Here is a 27,723-nt window from a genome sequence, read left to right as displayed (position 1 = left end):
TTGGCACACACTGTCTATGATGATTCCCCACTCTTGGCACACACCATCCGTGATGATTCCTCACTCTTTAATCCCATTATTACCTTGGTGGTGTGAAGATTTGGAGGTGTTTACGCTCGTTGGCCATTTTGTGCAGGTGTAGTTAAAGATTTAAGAGCAGTTTTGCCCTTTTGAAAGGCGATGTTACACATCACCCCTTTTTTCATCACCCCTTTTTTGACTGGAAAATGGTCATAGTGATATGTGATTATCAAATCTGGTAACTTCATAGATTTGTATGCATCTTCTGCTTCCTTAGCAAACTCATGAAGACACCTTTCTATTCTTGCTCTATTTCCGTCTGTTAGTTTCTATTTTGTTCTTAAATCTTGATTATTCCACTTCCTTTTCACCCACTGAACTATCTTATGTCAAAAATTCCATAAGTATTTTAATTGTTCAAGGTAATTCAGGCTTTAAGTTACTCATGAAGTATATTAAGAAGCTTGATCTCTTAATAGCCTTTAAAACCAAAGCATAGCTTCACACCCAAGTCCCAGACTGCCTGAACCATTGACAAGATGGGATCAAGCCAGTTGCCAAACCACGCCATCTGGAATGCTTTAGGGTAAGGGGGACATCTGCCCAGGGCTCACAGATGGCCATACACCAGCCAAGCCTGTGGTGTTCCAGAGCAGAGGATCAAGGCCCGGTGGCCTGCACTCCCCAAGGCACGAAGCTCCTCTCCCGGCATGGGGCTTCCACCTCATGGCCTTCACCTGAGGTAAGCGTCGCTGTGGGACACGTTTAACCACGGAGATGGCGCAGGGGGTTGGATATGACTTCTGCTCAGGGGACTTCCGCGGGGTTAACGTGCGGGACGGTGCCTATCCCAGCAGCAGACCCCTCGGTGAGGGCTGAGGTGAGCCGCGACACCGCGGGGAGAGGCGGCCGCCCGCAGGACGAGCCGGGAGGGCCGCCGCCAGCAGGGGGCGCTGCGGGACACCCCTCCCCTCCCGCCCCTTTTCCCGGCACCCCTGCCGCTGACAACGGAGCGGCGCAGCCGTGGGACGTTTCGCAAGATGGCGGCGCCCCTGGACATGGAACCGTCAGCGCTTAGTCTGGAGCTGCTGCCCACCGACCCGCTGCTGCTCATCCTCAGCTTCCTCGATTACCGGGATCTGATGAGGTACGGGCCGGGTCCGGGGCTCCGCCGGATCCGCGCTGCCCGGCGGGTTGGGGGAACGGGGCCTCGGCGGGGGTGTGGAGGCAGCGCCGGGACGCGGGGCGGGGAGCGGGGCCCCGCTCACGACGGAGCTGAGGGGGCAGGCGGGAGGGCCCGGTGTGTCTTTGCCAGGGGAGCCGAGACCGGCTCCTGCGGCGGAGGCAGCGGGAGGAGCTGGCGGGGGAAGGCGGTGGGAGCAGCGGCGCGGGCTGCCGGGGGCCCGGGGCCGCACAACTTCTCGTGTGCGGATCGCAAGGGTCTGGGAGCGAGCGAAGTGGCTCAGGGCGCTCCTTGTGTGCGGGGAAGGCGACTTGGCTTGTCCTGGAGAACTGCCGTGTGGAGGGCAGGTCCCAGAGCACCGCTCCCGTGCAGGACACCGGCCTTCTCTGGGGGTTTTGTGGCTACGCAGAAGGCAACGTTCCCGGTTTTTCTCTGCCCTGTTGTACGTTGGTTTTGTTTGTAGCTATATCACAGTTCAGAGATGAACCCGTAACTGAATTTGCAACATCAATAATTCTCACGAAACTGTTGCATACCCTTGGGCAAACAAAGGGCAGTCTTAGTGCCGGTAGATATAGTCAGTTATCTGAGCAAAAACCAAATGAAAGGACAAAAGGTGACTTTTCAGGCAGAAAAAAAACCATGAATGAAAGTTGCAGGTTGTTCTTGGACGCTTTACTGGGTGGCTCAAGAGTTGAGTCATAGCGTGAAGATGAGTGTGTGTTTTCAGCTAAAACCTCACCCGTGCAGTAGAAGCACTGGCAGTGATTGAAAGCACAGCACTTAATCAAAGAAGGAGCAATAGGTGTGAAGGAAATAGAACATTAGCAAAATGGGCTTTGTTTGGGGTTTTTCTTTCCCCTGTAAATATTAATTAACAAAGCTGAAGACATGTGGGAGAGTTCTGTTATAACAGCAAAAAACACATTAAGTGTAAGCAAAACTAGAACAACTGTTACAAGTTCAGCACAGATGATTTAGTAGTAGTTCCTAATGGTGTAATGAAGACACTACCTATTTGTGTTATGAATTTAACAAAGTAAGATGGATTTTGCTGCACAAGGACAACAACATATTGTGTAGGCTTCTATTTTGCAAGGTCAGTAATGGCAATTTTGCAGGACTAACTGTGTTAGTTGAGGACATATCTAGGTTGCTTACATTTGTTTAGTGACACATATATACTCAGACCATCACAAGCATTGCCAGGTCCATAGTATTCCATGGGTTGGTTAGGCTGGTGGTGGCCTTAAATAATAGAAAAGCTGATGAGTGAGCACGTATTTATGTAATTATTGAGAATGGCTTTGATTGTTATCTGCGTCATGTTTGAAGATGTGTTGCTGTGATGCCGTGGTGGGTGGCTTCTTTCCTACCAGAAGCATCAATAATCACCAGTGTAATGGAGTTCATAGAGTCATAGAATGGTTTGGGTTGGAAAGAACCTTAAGATCATCCGATTCCAACCCCCTGTCACGGGCAGGGACATCTCACACTAGACCGTGTCACCCAAAGCTCTGTCCAGCCTGGCCTTGAACACTGCCAAGGATGGAGCATTTACCACTTCCTTATGGGGGGGGGGGGGCAGGATTGAACAGCTAAATATGAATAATTCCATAGTTTTGGTGCAGGAGATTTTGACCAGCCCTGGACTTTGGCTGATTTTACTTATCAAAGACAAGCTTGAGAGGCATCTTTCTTTTGGTACAAAACTATGTCCATTTGCAGTGTTGCTCTTTCTTACTTAACAGTTTCTGAACCACACCAACAAGACCCCAGAAAGCAGTAACTGGAAGCTTAAGTTTGGTAGCCTCATTTGGGGTGTTTAGATGTTAATCAAAGCCATTAAAATACACTTAACTCTTAGAACAAACTACCAGAGGAAGTGATGTTGCCACATCTAAATTGGTCATATCTTTGAGGTGTTTCTTTAAAGCATAACTGATAATTCAGCTCAAACATAGAAGTGAAAAGGTTTATTGGCTGGTGTTCAGGTTAGACTGAATGAGGCAATAATCTCTTTTAAATTCTGTGAATCTTTGAGTAACCTGGTCATTCCCTATATTACTGCTTTATATGTTGTTGATGCTCTGCTGCCCATTTTTACTCATATAAATAGGTTGAAATGTCTTGCTGTGGATGCAAGTTGTACATTTCAGAAAGGCTTTATAACTGTAAAAGTAAATATGGGAACAGACTGTATTTGATGGCACCTCCCTCGCTGCTTTTAAAGAGCAATTTAGGAATTAGGAATATAGGTTAGCTTTTGCTATCTCCTTGCTTCGAGCCAAGATCATAGAATCACGGAATGGTTAGGGTTGGAAAGGGCATTAAGATCATCCAGTTCTAACCCCAGGGACACCTCACACTAGCCTGTGTCACTCAAGGCTCTGTCCAACCTGGCCTTGAACACTACGAGGGATGGAGCATTTACCACTTCTTTGGACAACCTTTTTCAGTACCTTATACGCTCACAGTAAAGAACTTCCTTATATCTAACCTGAACTTCCCCTGTTTTAGTTTGAACCCATTCCCCCTTGTCTTATTGCTACAGTCCCTGATGAAGAGTCCCTCTCCAGCATCCTTGTAGCCCCCTTCACACACTGGAAGCTGCTCTGAGATCTGCATGCAGCTTCTCTTCTCCGAGCTCCACGGCCTGTGTTCTCAGCCTGCCTTCATACAGGAGGTGCTTCAGCCCCTGATCATCCTCGTGGCCTCTGGACTTGTTCCAACAGCTCCATGTCCTTCTTACTTTGAGGACACCAGAACTGCACACAGTGCTGCAAATGGGATCTCATGAGAGCAGAGTAGAGGGCAGGATCACCTCCTTTGACCTGCTGGTCACACTCCTTTCGATGCAGCCCACTGTACAGTTGGAATTTAAATCATGACTAGGCTGTGCTACTGGAATCCTGCTGCCAGGGGAGTGGAGTCACACTGGAATCCTTCAGACAATGTTTACGATGGCACAGCCCTGCTGGGTGACCTGCTTTACAGAATTGCTTAATTGCTGGCAGTTCTCAAAGCATGGAGAAAAGTAGTTCATGACTTCTACAGCTGTAATGGAGACTTTTAACCATTGTAAGCACAATGTGCTAGAAAGGACAGCTAACTAACTTTCGACCTCTGCATTCATTTAGTGAGAGTGCAGTGTGTAATACACTGGTCAGTATTTATCGCTGTTCATTGTGCTAATCTTTTGTAATAAATTTAAATTATTTTATATTTATAGTTGCTGCTATCTAAGTCGAAGATTAAATCAGCTATCAAGCCATGATCCGTTGTGGAAAAGACACTGCAAGAAATACTGGCTTATTTCAGAGTAAGTGTGATTGGTTTAAGCCTTGTTTTCTGTTAAAATGAAGCTTATGTTACTGTGCTATCTGTCTTGGTCCACATTACTTCTAGTAACTCTTAAGACTGCATTGGTATTCACCAGCTTCTTACCAAACTGGTGGAAGGTTAGAGGTATCAGAAATATTCATCTCCTAAAAAAGCTTCATGAAAGTACAAGTGTTAAAAAGCTTTATGGATGGATAAAGAAGCGTAGCTTCTCCTTCAGCTTTGGCATTAAGAGGGCAACTTAACCTTATCAGACACCAGATATTCTATGAAAGAAAGTCTGAGTGCTGTAATTATGAGGGGTACATCTGGATGGCTATGTTAAGGGGTACAACTGGATTCTTATGTCATTACTGAAATCACAGAACAGATAAGGTTGGGAGAGACCTTTTCTGATCCTCTAGTCCAACTCCCCTGCTCATGCAACCTAGAGCAGGTTGTCCAGGACTGTGTCCAGTGTCTTATCAATGGGCACTGCTGAGAAGAGTCTGCCCCCACCTGTACTCCTTCCCATTAGGTAATTGTACACATTGATAAGATCCCCCTGAACTTTCTCTAGGCAGAAGAGTTCTCTCAGTCCTGTAATCACGTTTGAGGCCCTGCACTGGACTTTTTCCAGTACATCCATATCTTTCGTGTAATAGGGAGCATAGAACTGGACACAGTGCTCCACATGTGGCTACTACAGTTTGGAGTAAAGCATCCTTTGTCAGATGTTAGCACATTTTTGGCAGCCTGTCTTCCTATAGCCTTCTGTTGTATCTGTGGGGAGAACTGGATATTCAGTAATTCCTTAAGAAATTGACTTTCCACATCAGTGCCCAGAGTTCTCATTTAACTCTCTGGTTTGCTCCTTAATCCTTCTTTATTGGGTGAATAAAGGAGTTTGTGACTAATGCAGTAGATCAAAAACATGTGGGGGTTTTTTCAAGCCTTGTCTTTGTATGTGTGAAATGTGATGTGAATTAGCCAGTCACCAGTTCTAAGATTTAATAATAGGCAGCACTCTATTTAAAGGAATACTGTTTTTCCCCTGATACTAAGTACCCTGAATGTTTCCTAATTCTGTTCCAAGTTGCTGTTGAATAGATGCCAAAATTAAATGAGTTTGTGTAGCTTCATGTGGCTCAAAGTGTTCCTAGCTTAATATTATGCATACTGCTGCTGCCAAATAACTTCTTGGGTGTAGAAGTTAAGCTTTTTTAGGCTGTTTTTTTAGCTTCTTTTCTTCGTATCCACTTAGAGAGGAAAAAAGCCAACGAAATCAGAGCTGGAAAGCCATCTTCATCAGTACCTACTCTGACCTGGGAAGATACATCCAATACTATGCTACATTGAAAAAAGCCTGGGATGACCTGGAAAAATACTTGGGACAGAGGTGTCCTCGAATGATTGGTTCTTTGAAAGGTACAGTATGATACCTAGTAGGTCACCTGTTGTTAACTTTCATACTGGCACAGGTTGCCCGAAGAAGTGGTAAATGCTCCATCCCTGGCAGTGTTCAAGTCCAGGCTGGACAGAGCCTTGGGTGCCATGGTTTAGTGTGAGGTGTCCCTGCCCATGGCAGGGGGTTGGAACTGGATGATCTTAAGGTCCTTTCCAACCCAAACCATTCTATGATACTGCTTTCATCCTATGTGTGTGTTTCAGTGACAATATCGGGGGGGAAAAGGTTAATGTCACTTCATAAATACTTTCTACTTAAGTCAGGCCTGTTGAGATTTCATCAGATGGAGATTGGTGCTGTATTAAGTGATCATCTTCCTTTCAAACATATGTAGTATTCATTCTGTGCCACCTTGCTCATAATAAAGTCACCAAATACTGACTTGAGTCCATGTTTGTTTGATCAGAGCATTTAAAAATTCCATGTTTTGGTATTGGAAATACTTGATTTTTAGTGATTTTGGCAACTAGCATGAATTTAATCAGTGGAGGGTGCTTGAGACCACACTAGTAGACAGCTGCATCCCAAAGTTGATCTGACTTTATCTTGCTTTTCCATGTCTGTTACTTCACTTTCTCTGAATCATAAATGGCAAAATACTTGGAGATATATATTCCTTTTGTGATAACATAAAAAAACCTTCCATACTGTTAAGGTTGCTGAGCTACTTAACATTCTCTTTGGATGTTGAAGACATGCTGTTATATCTAGAATGTAGCAAGTTTTTGCCTTATTTTTAGCCCTGCAGCCCTATTGAAATTATGTGAAATAAGATTTTGAAGGAGAGGTCTTAACACAACCTCTAATACCAGCTGCACACTTGGCACTGGGGACAGAGTAGTGGAGCAGCATTACATTTGAGAATCTTCTAGGAGCAGAAGTTCTTGATTTCCCCTCCAAAACTGCCACTTACTGTCTCTTTTTGTACACAGAGAGTGTGCAGGAGGAAGATCTGGATGCTGTGGAAGCACAAATAGGTTGCAAACTCCCTGATGACTATCGGTGTTCATTTCGTATTCATAATGGACAGAAGCTCGTTGTTCCTGGGTAAGGAGCAAAAACTGCGTACCAACTTATTCATTCCTTTTCTATTTCTTGGGTAGTTCCTTTATGAGCAAGATAAAATGTCTTCTGAACAGGATAACTGAAGCATTTAAATGCGACTGAATGATGGCTTGAAGTGACACTTCTAGAATTGGCTATCTTCTAGTCTGAGGAGGAATTGAAAACACAGTATGGTTTTGCTGAAATCACTCTTGCACTTTAGTCCTTTTTCCTAGTGAGAACCCTGTTTTAGTTTCCTTTTTGGTAATAACTAGAACTTCCAACTGTTGGACTTTCAATGGTACCACTGCAAGTTGCTCCCCTAAAGTTTGGTGTTGTATTACATGAGTAAACTGGCTTCTTGATCTGTTCAGGAATCACTATTTAATAACTCTTTTCATTAAAATGATTAGGGAATGGCTTTCAAACCAGGTAATCATTTCAAGTAGAATCAAAATGTCAGTTCTGCAAATGAAGTCTTCTCAGTAGAAGATTTGATGAGGTTTCAGCAATTGAAAACTCCTCCTACATTAAGGTTAGAAGGTAAATAACCAAACATAGTTTCCTGTCTTGCAGCTATAGGCAGAGTTAGCAGGTCAGCACTTGATAAATGCTGCTAGTGTTAGCTAAAGATTGAAAGCTACAGCAAATCTTTGCAGTGTCTGTAGGGGCCAATGCATTCATGTTACTTTACCAAAACCTTCACAAGTAAAGAAAAGTGCAGCTTTCTTCAATTCCACTGTTGCATGTTGAAGGATTGTGACCAGCAGGTTGAAGGAGGTGACCCTGCCCCTCTATTCTGCTCTTGTGAAGACCCCCCTTGCAGCACTGTGTGCAGTTCTGGTGTCCTCAATGTAAGAAGGACATGGAGTTGTTGGAACAAGTCCAGAGGAGGCCACGAGAATGATCAGGAGGCTGGAGCACCTCCTGTATGAAGATAGGCTGAGAAAGTTGGGGCTGTTCAGCCTGGAGAAGAGAAGGCTGCATGGAGACCTCTGAGCAGCTTCCAGTATCTGAAGGGGCCTACAAGGATGCTGGAGAGGGACTCTTCATTAGGGACTGCAGTGAAAGGACAAGGGGTGATGGGTTCAAACTTAAAACAGGGGAAGTTCAGGTTAGATAGAAGGAAGAAATTCTTTACTGTGAGGGTGGAGAGACACTGGAACGGGTTGCCCAAAGAAGTGGTGAATGCTTCATCCCTGGCAGTGTTCAAAGCCAGGTTGGACAGAGTCTTGGGTGATATGGTCTAGTGTAAGGTGTCCCTGCCCATGGCAAGGGGGTTGGAACTAGGTGATCTTAAGGAACTTTCAAACCCAAATCATTCTGTGATTCAAATGTGCAGAATATGTGGAACATTTTTATGCAGGCATAAGGATGACTTCTAGTTCCCTTTCTTTTCCAGGAAAACCTTTTTTTAGAAACGAGATAGGTGCCCTAGTTCTATAGACTTCAGATACAGCTTGTGTGCTTCCTGCTCTTCCTCCTACTTTTTCACTCCCACAAAGCTTCTAGTGTGGTGATGTGCCTAGAAGACTTGGGACTAGTTGTCATTGTTGGATGCTTCAGCTTTCTGTGTTTGCATGTTAGCATCACTCTTCAAACTGCACAATGTGCTAATTCCAGCAAGACTATGTAAGGGAAAAGAGGAATGGAACCTGTTGCCCAGGATGGGATCAGCTTATATCACACTGACGTGTGGCAGCTTGCACCTGAGTCACTGCTTTCATAACACCAGTAAAAGCTTTAGCATCTGCAAGAGTTTACATCTGAGAACATCAGTGAAAGGCAAATTAGTAGGGACTATGGGTGGGGAGGTGTATATGACAGGTTTGTGTACTCCTCTTACTGCTAAGCACGCTGCTGTAGTGTGTGCTCTTGTAGTTGATTAATTTGATCGTGTTACCCCTTTTTTACCATTTTTACATCGTCTGCCCCTTTATTACATTGAATGTAGATTGTTTATTTTCACCCTGGCTGGCATCTAGCCCAACATTCATATCAATGTTACATTTAGTTTCCAGTACTCACCTCATTCCTATTCTGTCCCATATTTGAGATTAATACTACTTGCCTTATGTGTGAGAGGCTTCTTTTACCGTCTTCAATGTCACTTTCTTGTTATCAAAACCAAACGGATAACAAATCCCATTCTTTGCTGGGATACTTACAAAAAGCTAGAGGGGGAAAAAAATTAGAAAGACAGTTGATGGTCTTGCCATGTCCTCCTGATGAATATTGTCTCATTCTCTCCTTGTATGTCTGTTTACTTGTGTCTCTCTGCCTTTAGTTTTTAGACTGAGATTATAATCTCTTTGACTCAATGGTTATTTAGCTAGTTTACTTCTCAGCCTTTTGTCCACGCCATAGAGAACCTTGCTCATTAGTTTTGATCAATGACTGTTACTGCAGTGGGCTGAAAAGTCACAGATGCTTTGATAGTATTGAAATGAACTTGCACAAAACTTTATATATACATATATATGGATAGATAGATACAGGTAAGATATATCCTGCTGCTATAGGAAGCTGCATCAGCTGTGAACAGCTGCTTTGAAGCAGGTGCAGAGATGATGGGAATCACCAACAGAGTTTAAAATATATACGAGGAAGTGTTTATCTTGGAGCCATCAAGCCTCCCTTTGGAGAGGTTGATGCTGTGAGCTAATAACCTAGTTCAGCACCTGAGTGTTAGACTTGGAGTTCATCTAAGTCTCATATGCATATAATCAATGCTTAGGAAAGCTTTAAAGCTGTCTTTGCCTTGAAAGTGGTTTCTTTATCATTCCTATTTTGTTGCTGTCTGTTCAGTTTGATGGGAAGCATGGCACTGTCAAACCACTACCGCTCTGAAGACTTGCTGGATATCGACACAGCGGCTGGAGGTTTTCAGCAGAGGCTAGGCCTGAAGCAGTGTCTTCCTCTTACTTTCTGCATTCACACTGGCCTGAGCCAGTATATGGCCCTGGAGAGTGTGGAGGGACGAAATAAATACGAGATCTTCTATCAATGTCCAGTAAGGAGCATATGTTTATACTCATGAATGTACTTTGCTAATGGCTGCTGCTCTCCCTATGCACGTTATCAGATACCTGAAGTATTTTGCATTGCAGAAAGTGAATACTGAAAGATCATATTAGTTTGGTACTTGCCCTCGAGTTGCCATCTGGTTTTCATCAAAGCCCATAAGTGAAATGAATTTACATGAAGTTGTTAATATCCATAACAATTTCTATATGTTTGTCCTTATTGGAAGGTACTAATTTAATTTGTTCAAACTATGGCAGATCTATACTTCTGTCCCTGTTTCTGTAAGGAAGAAAAACTTCCATTAAGGAAGATCAGCATCTGTATATATCTCCTCCCCACGATATTTTAAATATAAACTTCCTGCGGTAAATGATAACCTTGATTTCTAAGGAAAACTTACTCTACTGAAAGAACAGATTGCTTTTGAACAGCTCCTTTGTAGAACATAATTGAGTATTCCTCATAATTCTAGCTGTAGTATTTTAAGATAGGCATATTGTTGTTAGTGAAGCTTAAGGATATTAAACATAACAAGACTTTAGCCCTCTCATTACTTATGCCCTGATGACTCCCTCCGCCTTTTCCAGTAGAATGCATTGCTTAAAGCCCCATCCAGCCTGGCCTTGAACGCTTCCAGGGATGGGGAATGATCCCAGGCAACATGCTGTATCTAACTCTGCCTCAAGCAGATGGATTAGACTGGTCATCCCAAGAGATCTCTTCCAAACTTAGCTGTTCTGTGCTTCTGTTCTAAGGCAGTGTTTTTGAGGGGCCTTATTTCTTGAATGATGTATCGAATCTGATTCTGTATGCATGAGCATTCATGGAATGTTCAGACTGTACATTCAGTGATCACATGAGCACTCATGGGGACCAGCATGTGTGTTTTATACTCCCAGTCACATATTCAAACTTAGAATGTTGTAGTAAACAGACAGATTTTGTTTAGTGAATATAGGGAAAGTGTTTCCTATTCAGGTGTTGAATTTTAACTTTAGAAGTCTAATGCATTCCTTCTAATATATCCATACACTTCTTGCTCTTTTAGGACCAAATGGCTCGCAACCCATCTGCTATTGATATGTTCATTACAGGTAAGCCTTTAAATATATTCTGCAAAATGTTTTAACTGTGCTGTTTAGAAAATGCCCGTTAGTACGACTTGAAGAAAGCAAGTGCTAAATTTTCTGTGCTACTTGCAAGACTCTAAGCTGCTTAAAATCATCAGTGCCTACTTGAATTGATATGCAGGCTTTCTTTAATGAAGCTTGTTCTTGTGTGTGCCTTGTATACAAATCATTCAGTGCACTAACCTGTCTGACAAGGGGAGCAGAACCTTTAAGTTAGCCCTCATGGGGGTGATGTAAGCAGCTGTTAAAAACAACACCCATGTGGACAGAAAGATTGGATTTTTTCACCAGTAGCTTTTGCAGCCATGTTAGGAGTTGAAAACATCGTGTCCCTTAATGAAATCTATTTAAATATTAACATAGAAGAAAACCTTTCTGGATGTTTTAGCTGCCTGATTGCTTTGTTCAAAGGATAAAGAAATCGTAGAATAGTTTGGGTTGGAAGGGACCTTCAGAGGTCATCTAGTCCAGTGCCCAAAAGGAGGGAAGGGGAAAACTGCATGATTGTTGTTTGGTTATGTGGTAACCTGTTGTGATCATCTATCTGACATGTACATTGACTGCACCAGTGGTTTGATTATTTCTTTTTTGTTAATCTACTGGAATCTGGTAATTGTGGCTATGTCTAAATTAATTCCTTTCACTCAGTGTGAAGACAGATGTGTAATAATGGCATCCTACTTAAAATTTAGCCTGGCATATTTCTTAGGATATATGTACTAATAGTACAGTGAGAAACCACATTAGGCAATGCTGGTTTGGGATGAAGGTAGTCTAATGCTTAACCAAGCTAACTTTAGGAAACCTTTCTAAGTAGTGATATACTGTATGGACTGATTTCAGTGTGATGTAGTCAGCGTTCTAACCTACTTTACAAGGGACTTATTGCAGGAGGCACTGTGTGCTCTAGAACCATCATAAGGAATACATAGCAAAAGCTCAGGAGTTTGGATGCTTGCTTCACTCCAACTGAGGATGATATATTGGTATTGCAGCTCAAGGCTGTTGCTTTTATGGAATTAAGTCAGTGGTGAGGTGATCAGACATCGTATTTAAATGTATTCCAATCTAGACTTACTGCAAGGTAGAGGGGAATTTTCATATACAGCATTTATCTTGTCATTTTGAAGGTGATAGGGTAAATTCATCCACTTCCTCCATTCACAGTTCATTAATACAAGGTTTGCATCTTGTGGATTAGTGGTAGAAAGGAGGATAATAAACCTGGAGTTCCTTAGACTTCCAAAAGATCAAAGGACAGTACACATAGCTCGTGCTCAAAGGAAGAAGTGGTAAGTACACTTAATCTAACAAGAGTGGTAACACTTGATAACACATCAGTGAAGGTGAGAATAATGATTTCTTAGTACTTCAGCTTAAATCCAACTTGAGAGTTAAATGTGACAGTTTGACTGGCTACTTGGAAATCAAGCTGTTCCTAAAGAGTAGCTGTAGGTGTATGAAAGGCTGTTCTCAGACAATGCCTGTAAGTGTATGAAAATCCCAGCTTCTTCAGAATAACACACAGCTTTAGTCTTCTGGGTTTGTCACAGGAGCACGGAGGATGTCTGTGACTTATCCCTGTTTTTAAGGAGAAGGAAATACTGGAACTTGCTAGCGTGTTTTTCAGAAACTATTCATATGGAAACTTGGTTATCAAACCTAAGTCCTTAAATCCACCAGCAGGCTTGCATTCCTCTGCAGGTAGAGTAGCTGGAAATTGCTACACAAGTAGTATAGGCCTCTATACTTCTCTTCTTTCCCAGTCACAGCACAACAGTCACGAGCAGGAAAGGAGCTGGTGAGACACACCAGCATTTGAAGACCATGATTATAATGTGACATACTCAGCTAAGAGATTCTTTGGTTGCTGTGTCATTTCTGGAGTATGCACCCTTAACTTCTAGTTCTTGGTTGGTTTCTCCAAATGGTCTTTGTTGGTAGATGGTCTGGAATACTGAGTCATCTGAACTGAGAGTTTATTATAACAACAATCAAAGCTGTAAACTTTTTCCTTGAAGTATTTATTGTAATGTGCTTAGTGGTGAATTTGCCTGTCCTCATGAATATTCTTCTTTGGCATCTAGGTACATCTTACTTGGAATGGTTTACATCCTATGTAAACAAAGTTGTAACTGGAGGTTATCCTATCATCAGAGACCAGATTTTCAGGTATCGTGACTGGGATTTACAATCTCTGTGTAAGCCTTTGGTGCTGCTTTTAGAATGCTGACCTTATTCCAAGTAGTTATGAGTAGCTGGTGCAAAAGCTGTAGGAGTTTCTAGTTTTGGGAGTTTTTTAAACAGCATGATGACACATCCTTATTAAACAACTGTGTTTTCATTGATTTCAGAGGAAATCATACACATAGCTTAATACAAGCATTAATGGAGATACAAAGAGATCCACAGCTGTATGAATTTAGGTGATGGGGTGGTACACATCATGAAGACACTGCATACATATGTCTTCTATTTACCTGCCAAATGGAGAGTTCAGAATTACTCAGCCCCACAGTGCTCTTGTTACATTCCTTAATCACTTTACATGTTTAGTTTTCTGCACTGAATGTACAGAGCAATTTGCAGCATTAATGTTTTCCTTTCCATAGGTATGTGCATGATAAAGAATGCGTTGCTACAACTGAAGATATTACTGTTTCTGTGTCCACATCTTTTCTACCTGAACTCAGCTCTGTACATCCACCACATTATTTCTTCACTTACAGAATCAGGTAAAAATAACAACTGAATTAACTCCTATAAAACAAGGATTTATGCAATGTTCAAAGCATTGGTTGTTGCTAATTTATGCACAGCATTCAAAACGGTTCTAAAATGAACAAGATGTGCACAACATGCTGCACTTTCTAATAAGAAAATACTAAATCATTACCTGGTCAGGTATGCAGAGTACCAGTCAGGTTGGTAATTGGTAAAGTACAGTGATGGATGGGGGAAAGAAGTTACAAGTAGCTCTTGTGATTTTGCAAGGGGTAAATAACAGCAGATAGTGAAGCAGAGGCATGGAGATGGATCTTCACTACTGATTCAGTATACTTTACCTTAGTGGGGTTTTGTTTCCCCAGTCTTAGATCCAAGGACACTAAAGCCTTTCTTAAACTGTACAGAAGTAGTTATCTAACCATTAAGTGTGCATTTTGGCTTCTAGAATTGAAATGTCCAAAGATGCTCTTCCTGAAAAGGCTTGTCAGCTGGACAGTCGATACTGGAAAATAACAAATGCCAAAGGTGATGTAGAAGAAGTTCAGGGTCCTGGAGTAGTTGGTAAGTAAAAGATTGCTTTACTAACCCAATAGAAACAGAGGGTTTGTATTTAGTGTACTTAGTGTACATTAGATACACTCTGTATTTACATATTAGGGAATTTACATTATTGGTTACTCATTATGGTGACAGAGGGTGGTAGTTGCATGGTTTATATCAAAGTCAGCTTGTTGTTTGAAAGAAAGAGAGGAGTATCCATCTGTTTTGTCTTCAAAGTAGTTTTGCAAGGGATATCTGAACATCCTGATAGTTAGCCACCCTTCAGACAGTTTAACATCAATAATGCTGAGAATCATATATGCATCCACTGGAATATAAAATGATCTGCCTGAATATGTTGTGGAGTGCAAGATCTTCTGCAGTCCTTACTGTCATGATCTATTATTTTACAACAGGGGAATTTCCCATTATCAGCCCAGGGAAAGTCTATGAGTATACCAGCTGTACTACGTTTTCCACAACATCTGGGTACATGGAGGGCTATTACACCTTTCATTGCCTCTACTACAAGGACAAATTCTTCAATGTCACAATTCCTAGATTCCATATGGTGTGTCCAACATTCAAGGTGTCTACAGCACGAATGGTAAGTGGAGGTGCAGTTGTGAAAACACTTTTAGTACAAAAATTACAGTACTGAACAGTATTCATACTGATAACTCCAAAACATGTGCCAGTTAAGCCTAGCAACTGTAGTAATCTCTGTAGGCAGTTTGTACATTGGTAACGCCACGTAGCCTCGTTGCTTTTGACATGGAGTGCTACCAGTTGAATTCAGGACCCGCAGCCCTAGTTTTCATAGGATGCTGTACATGGCTCTGGGTCTTCTTCCTCAAGTCCTCACCTCTGTCTGGTGTGAAGGTCAAACCTGGTTGTATTGGTGAGATGAGGGGGGCCCTGTGGGTTCCTGACAGAGGTAGAATGTGACTCTCAGGGTGCCCGGAAATATATAGGGGTGCAGGCATGTATGTCTGTTCAGGGTGTGTTTCAGAGTTCTTAATTTGTACTTAGAAACATGGCAGTGCATTAGCTGTTTAGATTTCACAGTTCTTTTAAATATTCCACATTGGTATGAGCACTTTTGCCTCTTTTAGACGTAAGATGCTAATTAGTTGCCACTGAAAGTGCATTTCATGAAGTCACTGAATGACTTCTCAAATCAGTAAGATATTTAGCTTGCTGTTAATTATAATGTAGTTTCAGTGTGGAGATTGCAGGTTAACTATATAATTTCCCCTTTGCTCTGGTGCATTTAGACTAATTCAGATAGAACTTGGAAGTTTTCTGCAAGCACTGTCTTTCCTCAGGTGTAGGCATCTACTTGTACACTTCATCATGTTTTTCAAGGGTTTGAGACACTCATTACCAGTAGCTCTGAGAGTAAATGCCAGCAGATGTTGTGATTCTAACAGAAGATCATAGAATCACAGACTGGTTTAGGTTGGAAGAGACTTTAAAGGTCACCCAGTTCCAACCTCCTGCCATGGGCAGGGATAATGGCATCTCTTAACTCATGCTTCTGCTTATGGGAGTTGTAACCTCCTTGCATTCAGTGGGCTGTAAATAACTGCTTTTCTCTTTTGCTGTACAAGTAATGACCCTTTCTTTTTAAACTACTTTTAATAAAAGACAATATAAGCTGCCAAGAGAACTGGTACTGAATTGTGGCTTTACATAATTGTACATAGTAAATAGCCATCAGCCTTCATTATTTCATGAGTTAGTGGTCAAGAAGTTGGGCAGAATTATCTTTATTACAAATTAAACATTGTTAGGAGCTGGATTTAGGATGTAGATCACAATGTGTACTTCTAATAGACACCATAATGCAGACCAGAGTTTTCTTGACAGTTATTAGTGCTTCCTTAGGACTAGCTGGAAAAGATGTTAATTAAATCTGGATGTGTTCTGTTGCAGGAAACAAATCACAATGAATATGCAGTGGATGAAGACGAAGATTCCACAGACACTGATGAATACGAAGATCGCCGCAGGATGTTGGACATTCCTGCGCCCGGTGGACGCTGCCCACGTCACACCTGAGGGGCTCTTCAACAGAACAAAATAAACTGATTTCAGAAGCTGAACTCTTTGGGGCTAGTGCATAAGAATACTTCTGACTGTTGTAAATGGACTTTCTGTTGCACATCAGGACAACTAGCATGAATGTTGGTGCCAGTTCTAATATTCATCAGAGTTTAACTTGGTTTCTTCTCTTGGTTTGGAAGGGGGAAGATGGGGAGGGAGGGAGAGACAGGCAGAGAAGGTATTTGGGCTTTGTTCACTTTTTTCCAGGGTACAAAACAGCTTGATAATCTGAGGTAATCGTGTCTTACATTTTTAAACTATTGCCTATTTATGATCATATTGCAAATACAGGTGTGGGGGTTTGGTTTTATACAAGCATTTAAAATTAGCAATAGGCAAGATGGCAAAAAAGGTGAGTTTCTACTCTTAATAACTCCTGCTAAGGCTAAAACTTGCAGTTTGCTCTTGAGATCAGGTGCTCTTCCACTGTTTTTGTTTATTAGCATAGAAGTACCAGAAAATTCTGGTCATCAGGTACATAAATGAGGAATGAAACTGGCCTTATTTTTAGACAATCTGTCTTTCAACTTCATTTTATGCTGAGTGACTCTGACTGGATAATGCCTTTTTGGAATGTAGTGTATGTGCATAATCTGCCACTCGGTACCCAAGGAATTTCTCAGTGAACTACAAGTATGAATTTGTAAATATGTTTTGAGGTTTTTCTTTATAAAATATTTGCTGTTCAGACTTTGTCATAGGTGTCAGATTTATGTTGAATTATCATGTTTCCCTCAATCCTCTCTGGAGTTTTGTAACTACGCCTAAATAAAAATGAGAAAAGAGGAAGAAGAGGGGAACCTGACAGAACACTAGATGATTAGAAACTTTCTATTTGAAGAAGTATCTGTTTGCTTTATCCCTTTTATTTTTGTTTCCGTTGTCATTAATAAACAACTTAATTGCCTCCTTTGCTCTGAAGTGCTACATGCTACAAGAAGACTCTTCTTGCCAAGACTTGAGCAATAATTGTGTTACCGGCCAGTTCTTCCTTTCGACATCCAGAATTAGTAGCTCCTGTGAGGAAAACCAGTTTATTGTGGTTCCCAGTGAATGTTTCCGTTATTGACTAGTTACCGCTCATACAGAAAGCCTAGAGTTTTTGCAAGTCATGGTATTAGATTCTCCATGTGCTCATCTTAAGTGTCAGGCAGCATTTGGATCTTCCACAGTAATACAAGTGTTAACTGTGAGGGGAAAATGTGGTGTTTGTGCTATAATGTTTTTATTTCACAGAGTATTCATCATCTGTTTAAAGGATCAGTGAAGGGAGAATTTAGTTGGAACTAGACTTCATTCCAGTGCTGTTGGGTGTGTTTAAGGACAGATAACTCTCATGGTCGGAGGCTTGCTTGGTACTGAACCAGGGTCTGTTCTAGTTCAGTGGTATCAGCTGAAAGTTCTGAGGCTCTACAGAAACACTCCCAACTCTTGGTAGTTTTCTCTGGGAGTGGTTCTCCATTGGGATGTTAAAGAGGAACCATAATTACTGCTTACTGTGGAAGAAGCCAAGACACAGGACAATGTTTTCTCTCAACATGCACTGTGATGTGTGGGTGCAAGGCCCTGGGTCCAAGCACAGCTTGTCACAGGACTCCTTCCAACTGTGCATGTCTCAAATGAGAAGGTAACCACGTAAGGGGAATGAAATGTTATTATCGTACCAAACGTGTGTTTGTAACAGGAAAAAGGTGGTTCCGTTGCTCCAGGCAGCTGTTCTAGCACATGGCTTATTGCCTAAAGCTACCAGCTGCAGTGCTGCAAGCATTGGAACTCTTCATTATGTGCTTTCGAAGTAGGGCTGGTGGTTCTCCTCACCCCACCCAAAACCGAAGCTCAGGTGGGCTTGGTATGAAAGAGAAGTGGATAAGAAAACAAGAAGAAAACAAGGAATCAGTTATATCTGCCAGCACTGTGGAAATCTTCACTGGGAAAGCAGGAGAGAAATGACTCGAGATCCTGCGTTGGAAGCAGAGCACTTCACTGACCCAGCAGACAGGCAGCAGGTAGGTGTGCTGTGAATTGCCACCACAGTGTACCCAACACCTTGAACACTTCCGTGGTTGGTACCATATGTGTATGCACAGACTGTGGTGTATCCGTGTCATTCCCTTCAGCTGCCAAATTCAGGTTCAACCTGAAGTTCTTTTGGCTTCTGACTCTGATACTGTGATACTGATGCTTGGTTAGGACTTGACGTTTCAAGCTACAATAAGCCTTGTTGAACATCTGTGAACTAAAAATATGGTTAAAACCCTAGCACAGCCAACACAAATCCATACCTAATCCAGTCCTCCTTCTGTACATGGAAAACAGTGGGTTTGTGGGCTTTTGCTGGCTGGATGCTTTAATTGGGAGAACTTTTGGCTACCCTTTCCTTGCTATGACTGCATCACATGAGAGGAAAAACAAGTGGTGTGCCAGCTAGTGGTAAATAAAACCAACCCCAAAGTTGCTGTGCAAGTTATTCCAGTGCTGGATTTTTTTCCTGTCATTGTTTCAAGGAATTTTGCATCATCCATGCAAGGAATGTAAGGTGGAAATACCATATATCTGTGATGATAGAGATAAATGTGTCCTGCCTGGGAGGAACTGACCCCAGATTTTGAGAAGGGAAAGCAGGTGAATGTTCAGCTGTGGCTGAAGTTCCTCATTCCCAGTTCTTCAGTGCAAAGTTTCCGAACTGAGCTAATAAATTAAGGGGGGGGGGGGGGGTTAATATCAGGTCTTAATTGAGTGGATTCTCAGTAAGTTGCATATAACAGCACAAAGCATCTTACTCTGACATCCCTTTGCTTTTATTTATGGCTTAAACACAGGTAAACCCCTAAAGACATATATAAGATCATACACTGAGCTGACTGATAACTCAGTTGGGACACACCAAGGGAGTGTGGTTTAACACACCAAGGGAAGGTGGTTGAAGATCCCAGTGTTTTAGGGTTTATTTCAGGTTTAATGAATGGACTGGCAGTTTTGTTGTCGTAACAAAAATAAACTGGAATACCTTTTTGAGTACAACTGGTAGTTACAGGTACTTGATCTTGCACTCAAGCCTGTGCTCAATGTGTTTTTCTAAATAGTGCTGATTATAATCTCTTAATACAACAAACCCAATTTTGATGTTCTCAATCATGTTTCTGTTGCTCTCCTTCAATGATTTTCTAGGTTGGGAATGCTTAGAAGTATTCAGCTACCTCTGGAGGAAACTGCCACTTTCCATTCCTGATGTTTCCCTTTGGTTTGTTCTAAGACTTCATCATTTTCCTTAGCCCTATGTATTAACTTACACACTTATTTAACCACGTTTGGGGATGTGTGAGGGGCATGGCCACATCTTGCACTGGGAAGAAAGTGGTTGAGGATAATGAGTGATTCCCATCAATCCCACTATCTTACTCCATTGCCCTGTCCACCTCAGGAGTGGGGGCTTGGTGGTCATCGTGGATCTGAGGCCTTTGGAACTCTGGGTGCAAGGTGCAGGTTTAGCCCCTGGGATAGAAATCAAGTGTGGGAACAGCTATGCTTAACTGAGGGTAGGAGAGATCTCTGAGCCGTCAGGCAGGCCCCGTGGTGCCTTTTGTCTGAGCGCAAGTGTGATGAGGAATGGCTGGGGGGTTCAGTCTGGAGAAGAGAAGGATCAGAGGGGACCTTATTGCTCCCTACAGGAGGATGGAGCCAGGAGGGGCTGGGCTCTGCTCCCAAGGAACAAGGGATGGGACAAGAGGAACCGGCCTCAAGCTGCACCAGGGCAGGTTTAGATGGAGATGAGGAACAATTCCTTCCCTAAAGGGTGCTCAGGCATTGGCACAGGCTGCCCAGGGCAGGACTGGAGTCACTGTCCAAGTGTTCACACACCGTGTAGACGAGGCCCTCAGTGCCACGGGTTAGTGGTGGCCTTGGCAGTGCTGAGGAATGGTTGGACTTGGTGATCTTAAAGGTGTTTTCCAGTCTGGTTGATTCTGTGATTCTACGCGAACCAGCGGCGCCGGTGCCTCGCACCGTCACCCACAGCCCTGTGGCGTGCGCCTGGCTCCGGCCAACTTTCTGCGGCCCGTGCGAGCCCCACGCAAGGAACGGTCGCTCCCGCCCCACAGCGCCGCTTATCCCGCACCACCCGCGGCGCCGAGGCCAGGAAAAGGCCGCAGCTCCGCCCCGGGGCTGGTCCTGCCGGGCGCTGCAGACCGCCCCGCATCCCTTGCCCGGCAGACAGAGCGGTGCTGGCCGGCAGCAGGTGAGGATGGGGCGGGCGGCTCTCCACTGGGCCGTGTCCCGGAGGAGCGGCGGAGCAGAGGAAGCCCGGTGCCCCTCGCCTTGTTGGGGTGCGGGGAGGCTGGGGGCCAGCCCCTATCTTGATGAGAGCCTACCAAGGGGAAACGGTGGCCGGGGGTCGGGGAGGGACGAGAGAGCAGGACAAGTCCTCAGTGGGGATGGGTGGGGGGGTGGGGGGGTGGGAAGTAGAGTTTTTCCTTGGAATTTGGGGGGAGGGGCATGTTTTGGGTGGAAATCTGCGTTTATACCTATTAACTGGTGTGGTGTGGTGGTTTGTGTACCGGGGGCTGCCCTCGGGTCTGAGTCACGGCGGTAGCACCGCAGTGCGCTAAGCGGGGCGGGCTGCGGCGGGGCTCCGGCCGTGGACCAGGACCGCGACCTCTGCGGGGGACCCCGGGGCTGAGGTAGTGGGGGAAGGCGGCTCTGAAAGAGCCGTGAGGAAGCCAGGCTGCATTTGTGGGGGTCTTGCTGGCTGCGGGGTACCGCGGGAAGAGAAGCGGTGGCATCCCCAGGAGCTAGCCCGGGCCCCTGGAGACCGCGGCTCCTGGTCCGGGTCGTCCTTCCCTTGCCTGCTTGGAGGTGCTGATGAAAGCAGCAGCCTGGTCTGGAACGGCTGCTGCCTCCCAGGTGGGACTGCAGAGAAATTCTGCTTCACAAGCAAGGCAATAAGCCCTCCTCGCTGTTGCAGTTGTTATTTCTTGCTACGGAGACTGGTCAGAGATGCTCGAGTCAAAACAGCAATTTAGAACATTCAGTTTAGGAATTGTTGTTTCTTTTGAGCCATGTTGTGAATTACTGTTTCTCTCTCTATATATGCACTTTTTTAGAGCCCAAATTTCATTGCCTCATCTCTGAATTACAAGAAAAAATTACTCATTTCCACAGAAAATGGATAGGTTGAACTACTCCTGTCAAAGCTCTTGTGTTGGCTGCGATGTTTTTTATAAATCTGCCTTCTGTTTTTTCTGGTCATGATTTGGTTTGGCTAAAAGACAAACCCAGTTTAATCTGCTGACACCACTGGGTGCCTGAGGGCTCCTGAAAGATGGAGAGGTTCCCAGCATGGTGCTGGTTGCAGTCCAGGATGGCTCTTGCTTTAACCACCAGACTAACAGCCCTCCTGCAGATTCACGTCACTGTGGGATGAGCCTCTGGTCTGGAAAAGGCTTCTCATAGAGTTGTTTACCCCAGAAAAATCATCTCATCCTGCACATTATGGTTTTGTTTTTCTTGGTTTTTCTGCTCAGCAGTAGGTCATACAGACAGGAAAATGTCAGTGGTTTTGTTTGTTGGGTGGGTTGCTGTTTTGGGGTTGTTTTTTTGGCCAGTAAAAAGATTTAACTACTGAAGGTTGAGGATTTCAGTATTATTTTACTATGAAACCAGGTTTTTAAGTCCACAGTCAGTCTTCTAGGAGGAAAAAGGTCCATCCCAGCGTGGTTATGGTCTGCCATGCCAGATTCTAACTGCATGTAGAAATAGCTTCAAGTGGTACTAACAGGATGAAAGCAGTGATGTGGCTGTATCACTGCAGTTTTATAAGTGAAACATATTACCTGAATGCCTTTAATCCTTTTGGACTTCCAAACCCACTAGGGCTTTGAAGATAAACATCAAATCATGTCCTTTTAGCACAAGTATGGTCCTTCTGGCCCTCTCAGCCTCCTGTATCTGCTCTATACATGGTCTGAATAGCCTGTTCTTTGCCACAGCAGAGATATTTCAGTAGTATGATGACAGTAATTGTGGGGGACTCGAACTATGGCTGCAGTTACTTGGTGGGTTATTGCATGTGTTGGTCCTTCAGTGAGAGGGAGAAATTTGGGGAGAGGAGAGGCAAAACCCCCCTTAGTGCAGACAAATCTCTTGCAACATCATGGGAGAGAAGAAAGGAGTCCAGCCTGGCTCCAGGCTTCATTATTCATGGGAATTGCTGTAAAAGAAAAAGCATTTGAGACCTAAATGGCCTTTTATGTTATTAAGTGCATTTGTAGCTCTTAGAAATAGGAAGACCTGTTGAATGGTGTAATCAAAGGGAGAAGGAAACCCATCTGCAGCCTGTCAGGGCTCAAATCTCAGCTCTTGAGATAAAAATACTGTTCTCAGAATAAAAACCCTCTCTTGGAAAGTGCAGTTACTTTTCTGTCTTCCCTTTCACTGGTTTTCCTGGCCTGTTCCCCACTGAATCAAGTCTTTAACTCTCAGTTCTTCACCATGTATTTTGCTAGTTTCTTGTGGCTTTTGAATGGAATGTGTAATGTATTCCATTGTTACGTTTGTTTATTCCATGCCTTTATGCCTCTTACATGCTTTTATGCCTGTTATTTATGCCTTCATATTAGGGAAGAATCATGACCAAGATGAATTGCATCCTGGTGACCGCCTGCATTGTCCTGATTGCTTTTTGTAGTTCTGGTGAGTACAAGGGAGCTACTTTCCTGATGTAATGTTGTTCCAGGGGCTGAGGAAATCATGGAAAAAATAAACAGAGCAGCCTGGATCATTTAATACCACTTTGGGGAATGACAGTAACCGTCAAAGTAAGGCTTAGTTTCTGTTGCTGGGTGTCTTTGGTCAGAAGAGAGAATCAGGTGCTGAATATGCTGCTGCTTAATATGGCAGCAGACCACTGTTTTGCAGCTGGAAGGTTCAATTCCTGTTGTGTGAGTTGGAAATGTGGTGTATGGCACGAAAGAAATGAGGTGGAATGAAAAAGGGATAGAATAAAGCTGCTGGAAGTGTCTCTTCTCTGTCCTTTTGGAAAAGGCAGGATTTAAGAGTAGATAAAAGAAGCAAATATATTGTTCTGCGGGCACATGAAGGTAAGTGAGTTTAAAGATGATGTAAGTGTAGGCTTCAAAGTCTTCCTTTCAGAATTGCCAGTCTCATTTGTACACTGACGAAAGCTGGTGAATTTTAGCTTAAGCCTTGGGTTTAACAACCAGGCATAAGTTTTGTGACAGACGCAGAGAGTGATTATTCTTTTTTCCCTTTTTAATGCTGCTACGGTCTCAGTCCTTCATTATTCAGCAAAGATAAACCCTTGTCTCCTTAGGTTATGCCTTAAGGTGTTACCACTGCGAGAACAGCCCTTCCTTGTGCAAGACCAATAGTACTTGCTTAGCAACTGAAGATACTTGCTTGCAGATGAAATTCGGTATGTATCCCGCAGCCCTAAAATAAACATGGTTATATCAGTTTTCATTGCCTCTATACTTCTAATCTGGCCTTAGCATGCATTTCTTAGCCTTACTCAAAAGAAGGTTGTGAATGTTTTTGAAGGTCATGCTTATATCCAAGCAACTGATAAAGAAGATGATGATTTAGCTGATTTATACTTGGACAGGCATATACAAGGATAGCTTTATATCCAGAATTAAAAAAAACTACAAAACAAACCATGGGGAAGATGGTCAAGGATATTCAGGGCATAGAGTTAATCTTCTTGTTAAATAACATTTCAGTAGCTCTTTTACTGTCAGTGACAGGAGTTTCATTGGAAAAACAGAAGTACCAAGTCAAGTGCAATAATCTCTTGCTTCCCCAACTGGTTTCCTCTGCTCTAGAAAGATGCTGGGCTGGCTTTGGACAGTGGGAGCCAGTATGGGATGGGACTGCTCCATTCCCTGGGAGGGTCCCTGGTAAAGCTCATGACTTGGCATTGACAAAGGAAGCTTCTAATGTGGCTGGACAAGGATGCTGCTCTGTGCTGCTTGCATCCTAAGGGATTTTTCTCTTTTTGCTGTTTCCCATGAGCTCGATTTGTTTTCTAGCACTCAGCCTGTCCGTTGTTGGAGTCATGAGTGGTGTACTTGAGGTGTCAAGCTGGGGGGAGATGGAAGATGAGCTGCTTGATGTATGGTGTCCAGGGAAATGAGTGAGAAAGGGGGAGGACTCTTTTGCTCTTCAAGCTCTCTCTTCACATATTGCTTCTGGAAATGGCACTGCTCAGTTCCAATGGGATTTATTTTCAGAACAAAAACTAGCTTGAGTTACTGAGCTTTGTGGAGTGAGAATGGCCATGCTGTAGGACAATGCAAGAGCAGTGCAAGTTGAGCTAGATGGTGATGCACTGTCCATCTCTGTCAGGAGCCTCAGAGCAGGCCTCACTCAAACTCCCCCCGGTATCACCCGGCTGGTCATTTCGGCTGAATTGGAAGCACTGGTTAGCTTGAGGTAGAAATCTTTCTTAACCTATGGCTTAAAGCTACATGAGAGGCAAAACCATGGGGTTTTAGGCAGTGATTCTCAGTCCCAAACCCAGTATTGCTTTCAATATTCTTTTAATCTGTTTAATTTCTTTTGTAGGTAAATTGAGAACCTCCTCCTGCTGGAAAGCATCCCAGTGCAGTATGAATGATATTGCTGAATTCTTCCAGTTGGATAATTTTGATTTCTTTTGCTGCCAACACGACTTGTGCAATGAGAGTGCAATTCCTGGGCTTAACAAAGCAGCCTTCAGTATTGCCTCTGTACTGACCATGTTCTGGATGCTCCTGTAACAATCCTCATTTCTATGCTGTACTTTCAAGATGAAATTACACTAAATCATTAAGTCTTTTCTGAATTGTACTTCTCACATTTGCAGTTCCTAACAGTGGGCAGAAACCTTCCCTTTTAATTTTAAATGCTCTTTCCTAAGTTCCATCTGTTAAATCATTGTCGTTATTCATGGGAAGGAGATCAGTTACAGGGAATTCGAGTAGTTTGGCCTGCCCTGTTTATGGGGGAAATAACTTGCTATGAAGTAGTGTTATCTTATGGAGAACCCGGGTAAACTTCAGTGGGTGGTGTGAGAGGGAAGGAATACTCTTAAGTTATGCTGGAAAACTATCACTTCTTACTGTCCCATAAATTGTAATTATTGCAGTGGATTTGCCCTCAGCACAAGAAGTGTTGGATCATTAAGTATAAACTTGCTTCAGTCTTCATAATGAGAATGGGAATATTTAGTTTCAAGTGATGTAGGCTCTTTGATCCTGTCACTGTAATGTTTTTACAAGCCAATGATATGGCCTTGTGAGCACTGTTTATTTTGGGAGAAAGCATCTACATTTCTCAAACCAAAACCAAAATAATGCTGTGAGAAACACTCTTTTTCTATTTCGGCGAGCGTGCAGACAACATGTGCCAGCTTCTTTTTGAGTTTTTTTCCCCCCTTATACTTTATCCATGTCTAAGATTTTAAGTAAGCATGTGCTTTGCATGCTTATTGTTACACTGAAAATGATTTATAAAATGCTAAGGAACTGAAGTGGCAGATCTAGTTTATTTTCCCCACACATAACCCTTCAAGCTCCCACCTAAGAGTACTAAACAAAACCTTGCAGAACTTTCTATTTTGACCTTTATGCAACACTATAAATGCCAATACGAACTCGACATGTATTTATATAGCATGAATAAAACCCGCTCAGTTTGTATGTGTAAGGGGGTCTGGAGCTGAAATACTCTGTACATTGCTCTGCCTCAGAAGTAGAGACAGAGCTTTGATACTCCTCTGGTATTTAGGGACCCTCTCAGCCAGGTACAATGCCAGGTTCTCCTTTTTGTCTTCTGGAGCTCTTGGCATGTCCCTGCAGGAGTTGTGGTCCATTCCCAATGGGATATTCTCTTCTGGTCTCTGAGGACCCCTGCTTGTGCTGTGCAGGGTGCCAGCAACACCAGTTCATCATAACAAGGGTGTTACTCCAAATCCACAATGTATTCTGCAATGTATCTTTTGGTTAAGCTTCTGTTAGCTATGAAACTATTCTGGGCTATCTCTGATCACTCAAAATACATAAGTCATCCTGTCTTTGATTAATAAAAATGTAAAAAAAGAAAATATGGAGAGCGTGGTTATTTGTCAGCATTTACAGCTATGTACAGCTGTGCTCAGTTTTGGTAATGGTTACTGGCTTTAGGAGCTGCTTGATGGGAAAAGGGATCATGGTTTTAAACTAAAAGAGGAGAGATGCAGGCTGGATACAAGGAAGAAAGAAGAAAATAGTCCCTGATTTCCCACTCTTTTTGTCCTTACATCTTTTTAGTTCCATCTGGTTAACAAAAGCAGATACTTAGAAGACAGTAAGTTCTGCACAGTAGCTTTTTTCACTAAGGCACCACCATTTGTCACTACCTCTTGCTCATTTGAGATGAAAAAGTGGTATTAAAGCACTGACTCAATATAGAGTTGGGGGGAGGTTTGTAGCAGAGAAGGTATCTTGTGTTAGACAAGCTGATAAATTCCTTATGTTTAAACCATCTCAGTTGCACCAGTTTTGCTCTATTATGTTGTCAATGTCTCTCTTCTGATGGTTGGCACTTTTAAACCTGTTTAATTGCATGTGTAAAATACTCTTTTTTCTTTTTAAGAAGGGCAAAAAGAAGCTCTATTTTGCCGCTGATAATAGCTTGAATAGTTTTGGTATTTGTTTTTTGATAGCCTTGACCACTTGTCTAATCTATCCTATTTCTCCTTCCTTTCTCTTCTAGAAGCAGCTTGAGCAATGAATCCTTGGGGTTTGCACTGTAGAAGGCCCCTTCTTTTGCAAAGATTAGTAGGAATGTTGTTTAATTCTCCTGGGGAGAATGCATGTGGCAAAGGCAAAGAATTTTCTATGACAGCAAACAATTTCTAAAGAAAAATGACCAGATTTCAAGTGGAAAAATATCCCTTGTGTCCCTCTCCTAGGAAAGGCAGATTAATTACGTAGGCTGAAACACATCTCATGCCATTTACAAGCTGAATGGTGATGCAGGGTTTCACAGTTTGCTATATATTTGTGTCTCCTGAGCCTGCATGGCTGCCTGGTGAGCTCTGTCCTGCAGAAAAAGCTGTTGAACAGTGACTGCTGCTGGAACATTGGCACTTCTCCTAGGGCTGCTGTGTTACATGC

The 27,723-nt window shown here is 43.0% G+C and overlaps 2 protein-coding genes across 3 annotated transcripts; both read left to right on the top strand.

Moving 5' to 3' along the window:
* Nucleotides 1-916: 916 nt before the first annotated feature.
* On the top strand, nt 917-17,477 carry FBXO3 (F-box protein 3). Its single transcript, XM_080617148.1, has 11 exons — nt 917-1,168; nt 4,437-4,526; nt 5,790-5,953; nt 6,926-7,040; nt 9,846-10,050; nt 11,113-11,158; nt 13,282-13,366; nt 13,807-13,929; nt 14,367-14,482; nt 14,878-15,068; nt 16,400-17,477. Exons 1-11 carry the CDS (start codon nt 1,062-1,064, stop codon nt 16,523-16,525), a joined length of 1,368 nt encoding a protein of 455 aa, XP_080473274.1. The 5' UTR covers nt 917-1,061; the 3' UTR covers nt 16,526-17,477.
* A 124-nt stretch (nt 17,478-17,601) lies between these two features.
* LOC308220760 (CD59 glycoprotein-like) lies at nt 17,602-26,611 on the top strand. 2 transcript variants are annotated; one of them, XM_080617150.1, is made up of 4 exons: nt 17,602-18,576; nt 23,185-23,257; nt 23,898-23,999; nt 25,151-26,611. In XM_080617150.1, the coding sequence occupies exons 1-4, from the start codon at nt 18,517-18,519 to the stop codon at nt 25,342-25,344; spliced, it is 429 nt and encodes a 142-aa protein (XP_080473276.1). In that variant the 5' UTR covers nt 17,602-18,516; the 3' UTR covers nt 25,345-26,611. The 2 variants fall into 2 exon arrangements, with proteins under 2 accessions (XP_080473276.1, XP_080473277.1); XM_080617151.1 differs by lacking the exon at nt 17,602-18,576 and adding an exon at nt 20,436-20,804.
* Nucleotides 26,612-27,723: the final 1,112 nt, after the last annotated feature.

Source organism: Psittacula echo (assembly GCF_963264785.1).
Source record: "Psittacula echo genome assembly, chromosome: 5".
Classification (NCBI taxonomy): Eukaryota; Metazoa; Chordata; class Aves; order Psittaciformes; family Psittacidae; genus Psittacula; species Psittacula echo.
This window is presented reverse-complemented; position numbering and strand designations above follow the sequence as displayed.

Coding starts and splice junctions, on each gene's coding strand:
- FBXO3 (XM_080617148.1), top strand. CDS start 1,062: ATGGCGGCGCCCCTGGACATGGAACCGTCAGCGCTTAGTCTGGAGCTG. Junction 5,954..6,925: donor AATGATTGGTTCTTTGAAAG/GTACAGTATGAT, acceptor TTTTGTACACAG/AGAGTGTGCAGGAGGAAGAT. Junction 15,069..16,399: donor AGGTGTCTACAGCACGAATG/GTAAGTGGAGGT, acceptor GTTCTGTTGCAG/GAAACAAATCACAATGAATA.
- LOC308220760 (XM_080617150.1), top strand. CDS start 18,517: ATGACTCGAGATCCTGCGTTGGAAGCAGAGCACTTCACTGACCCAGCA. Junction 18,577..23,184: donor ACCCAGCAGACAGGCAGCAG/GTAGGTGTGCTG, acceptor CCTTCATATTAG/GGAAGAATCATGACCAAGAT. Junction 24,000..25,150: donor TTGCTTGCAGATGAAATTCG/GTATGTATCCCG, acceptor TTTCTTTTGTAG/GTAAATTGAGAACCTCCTCC.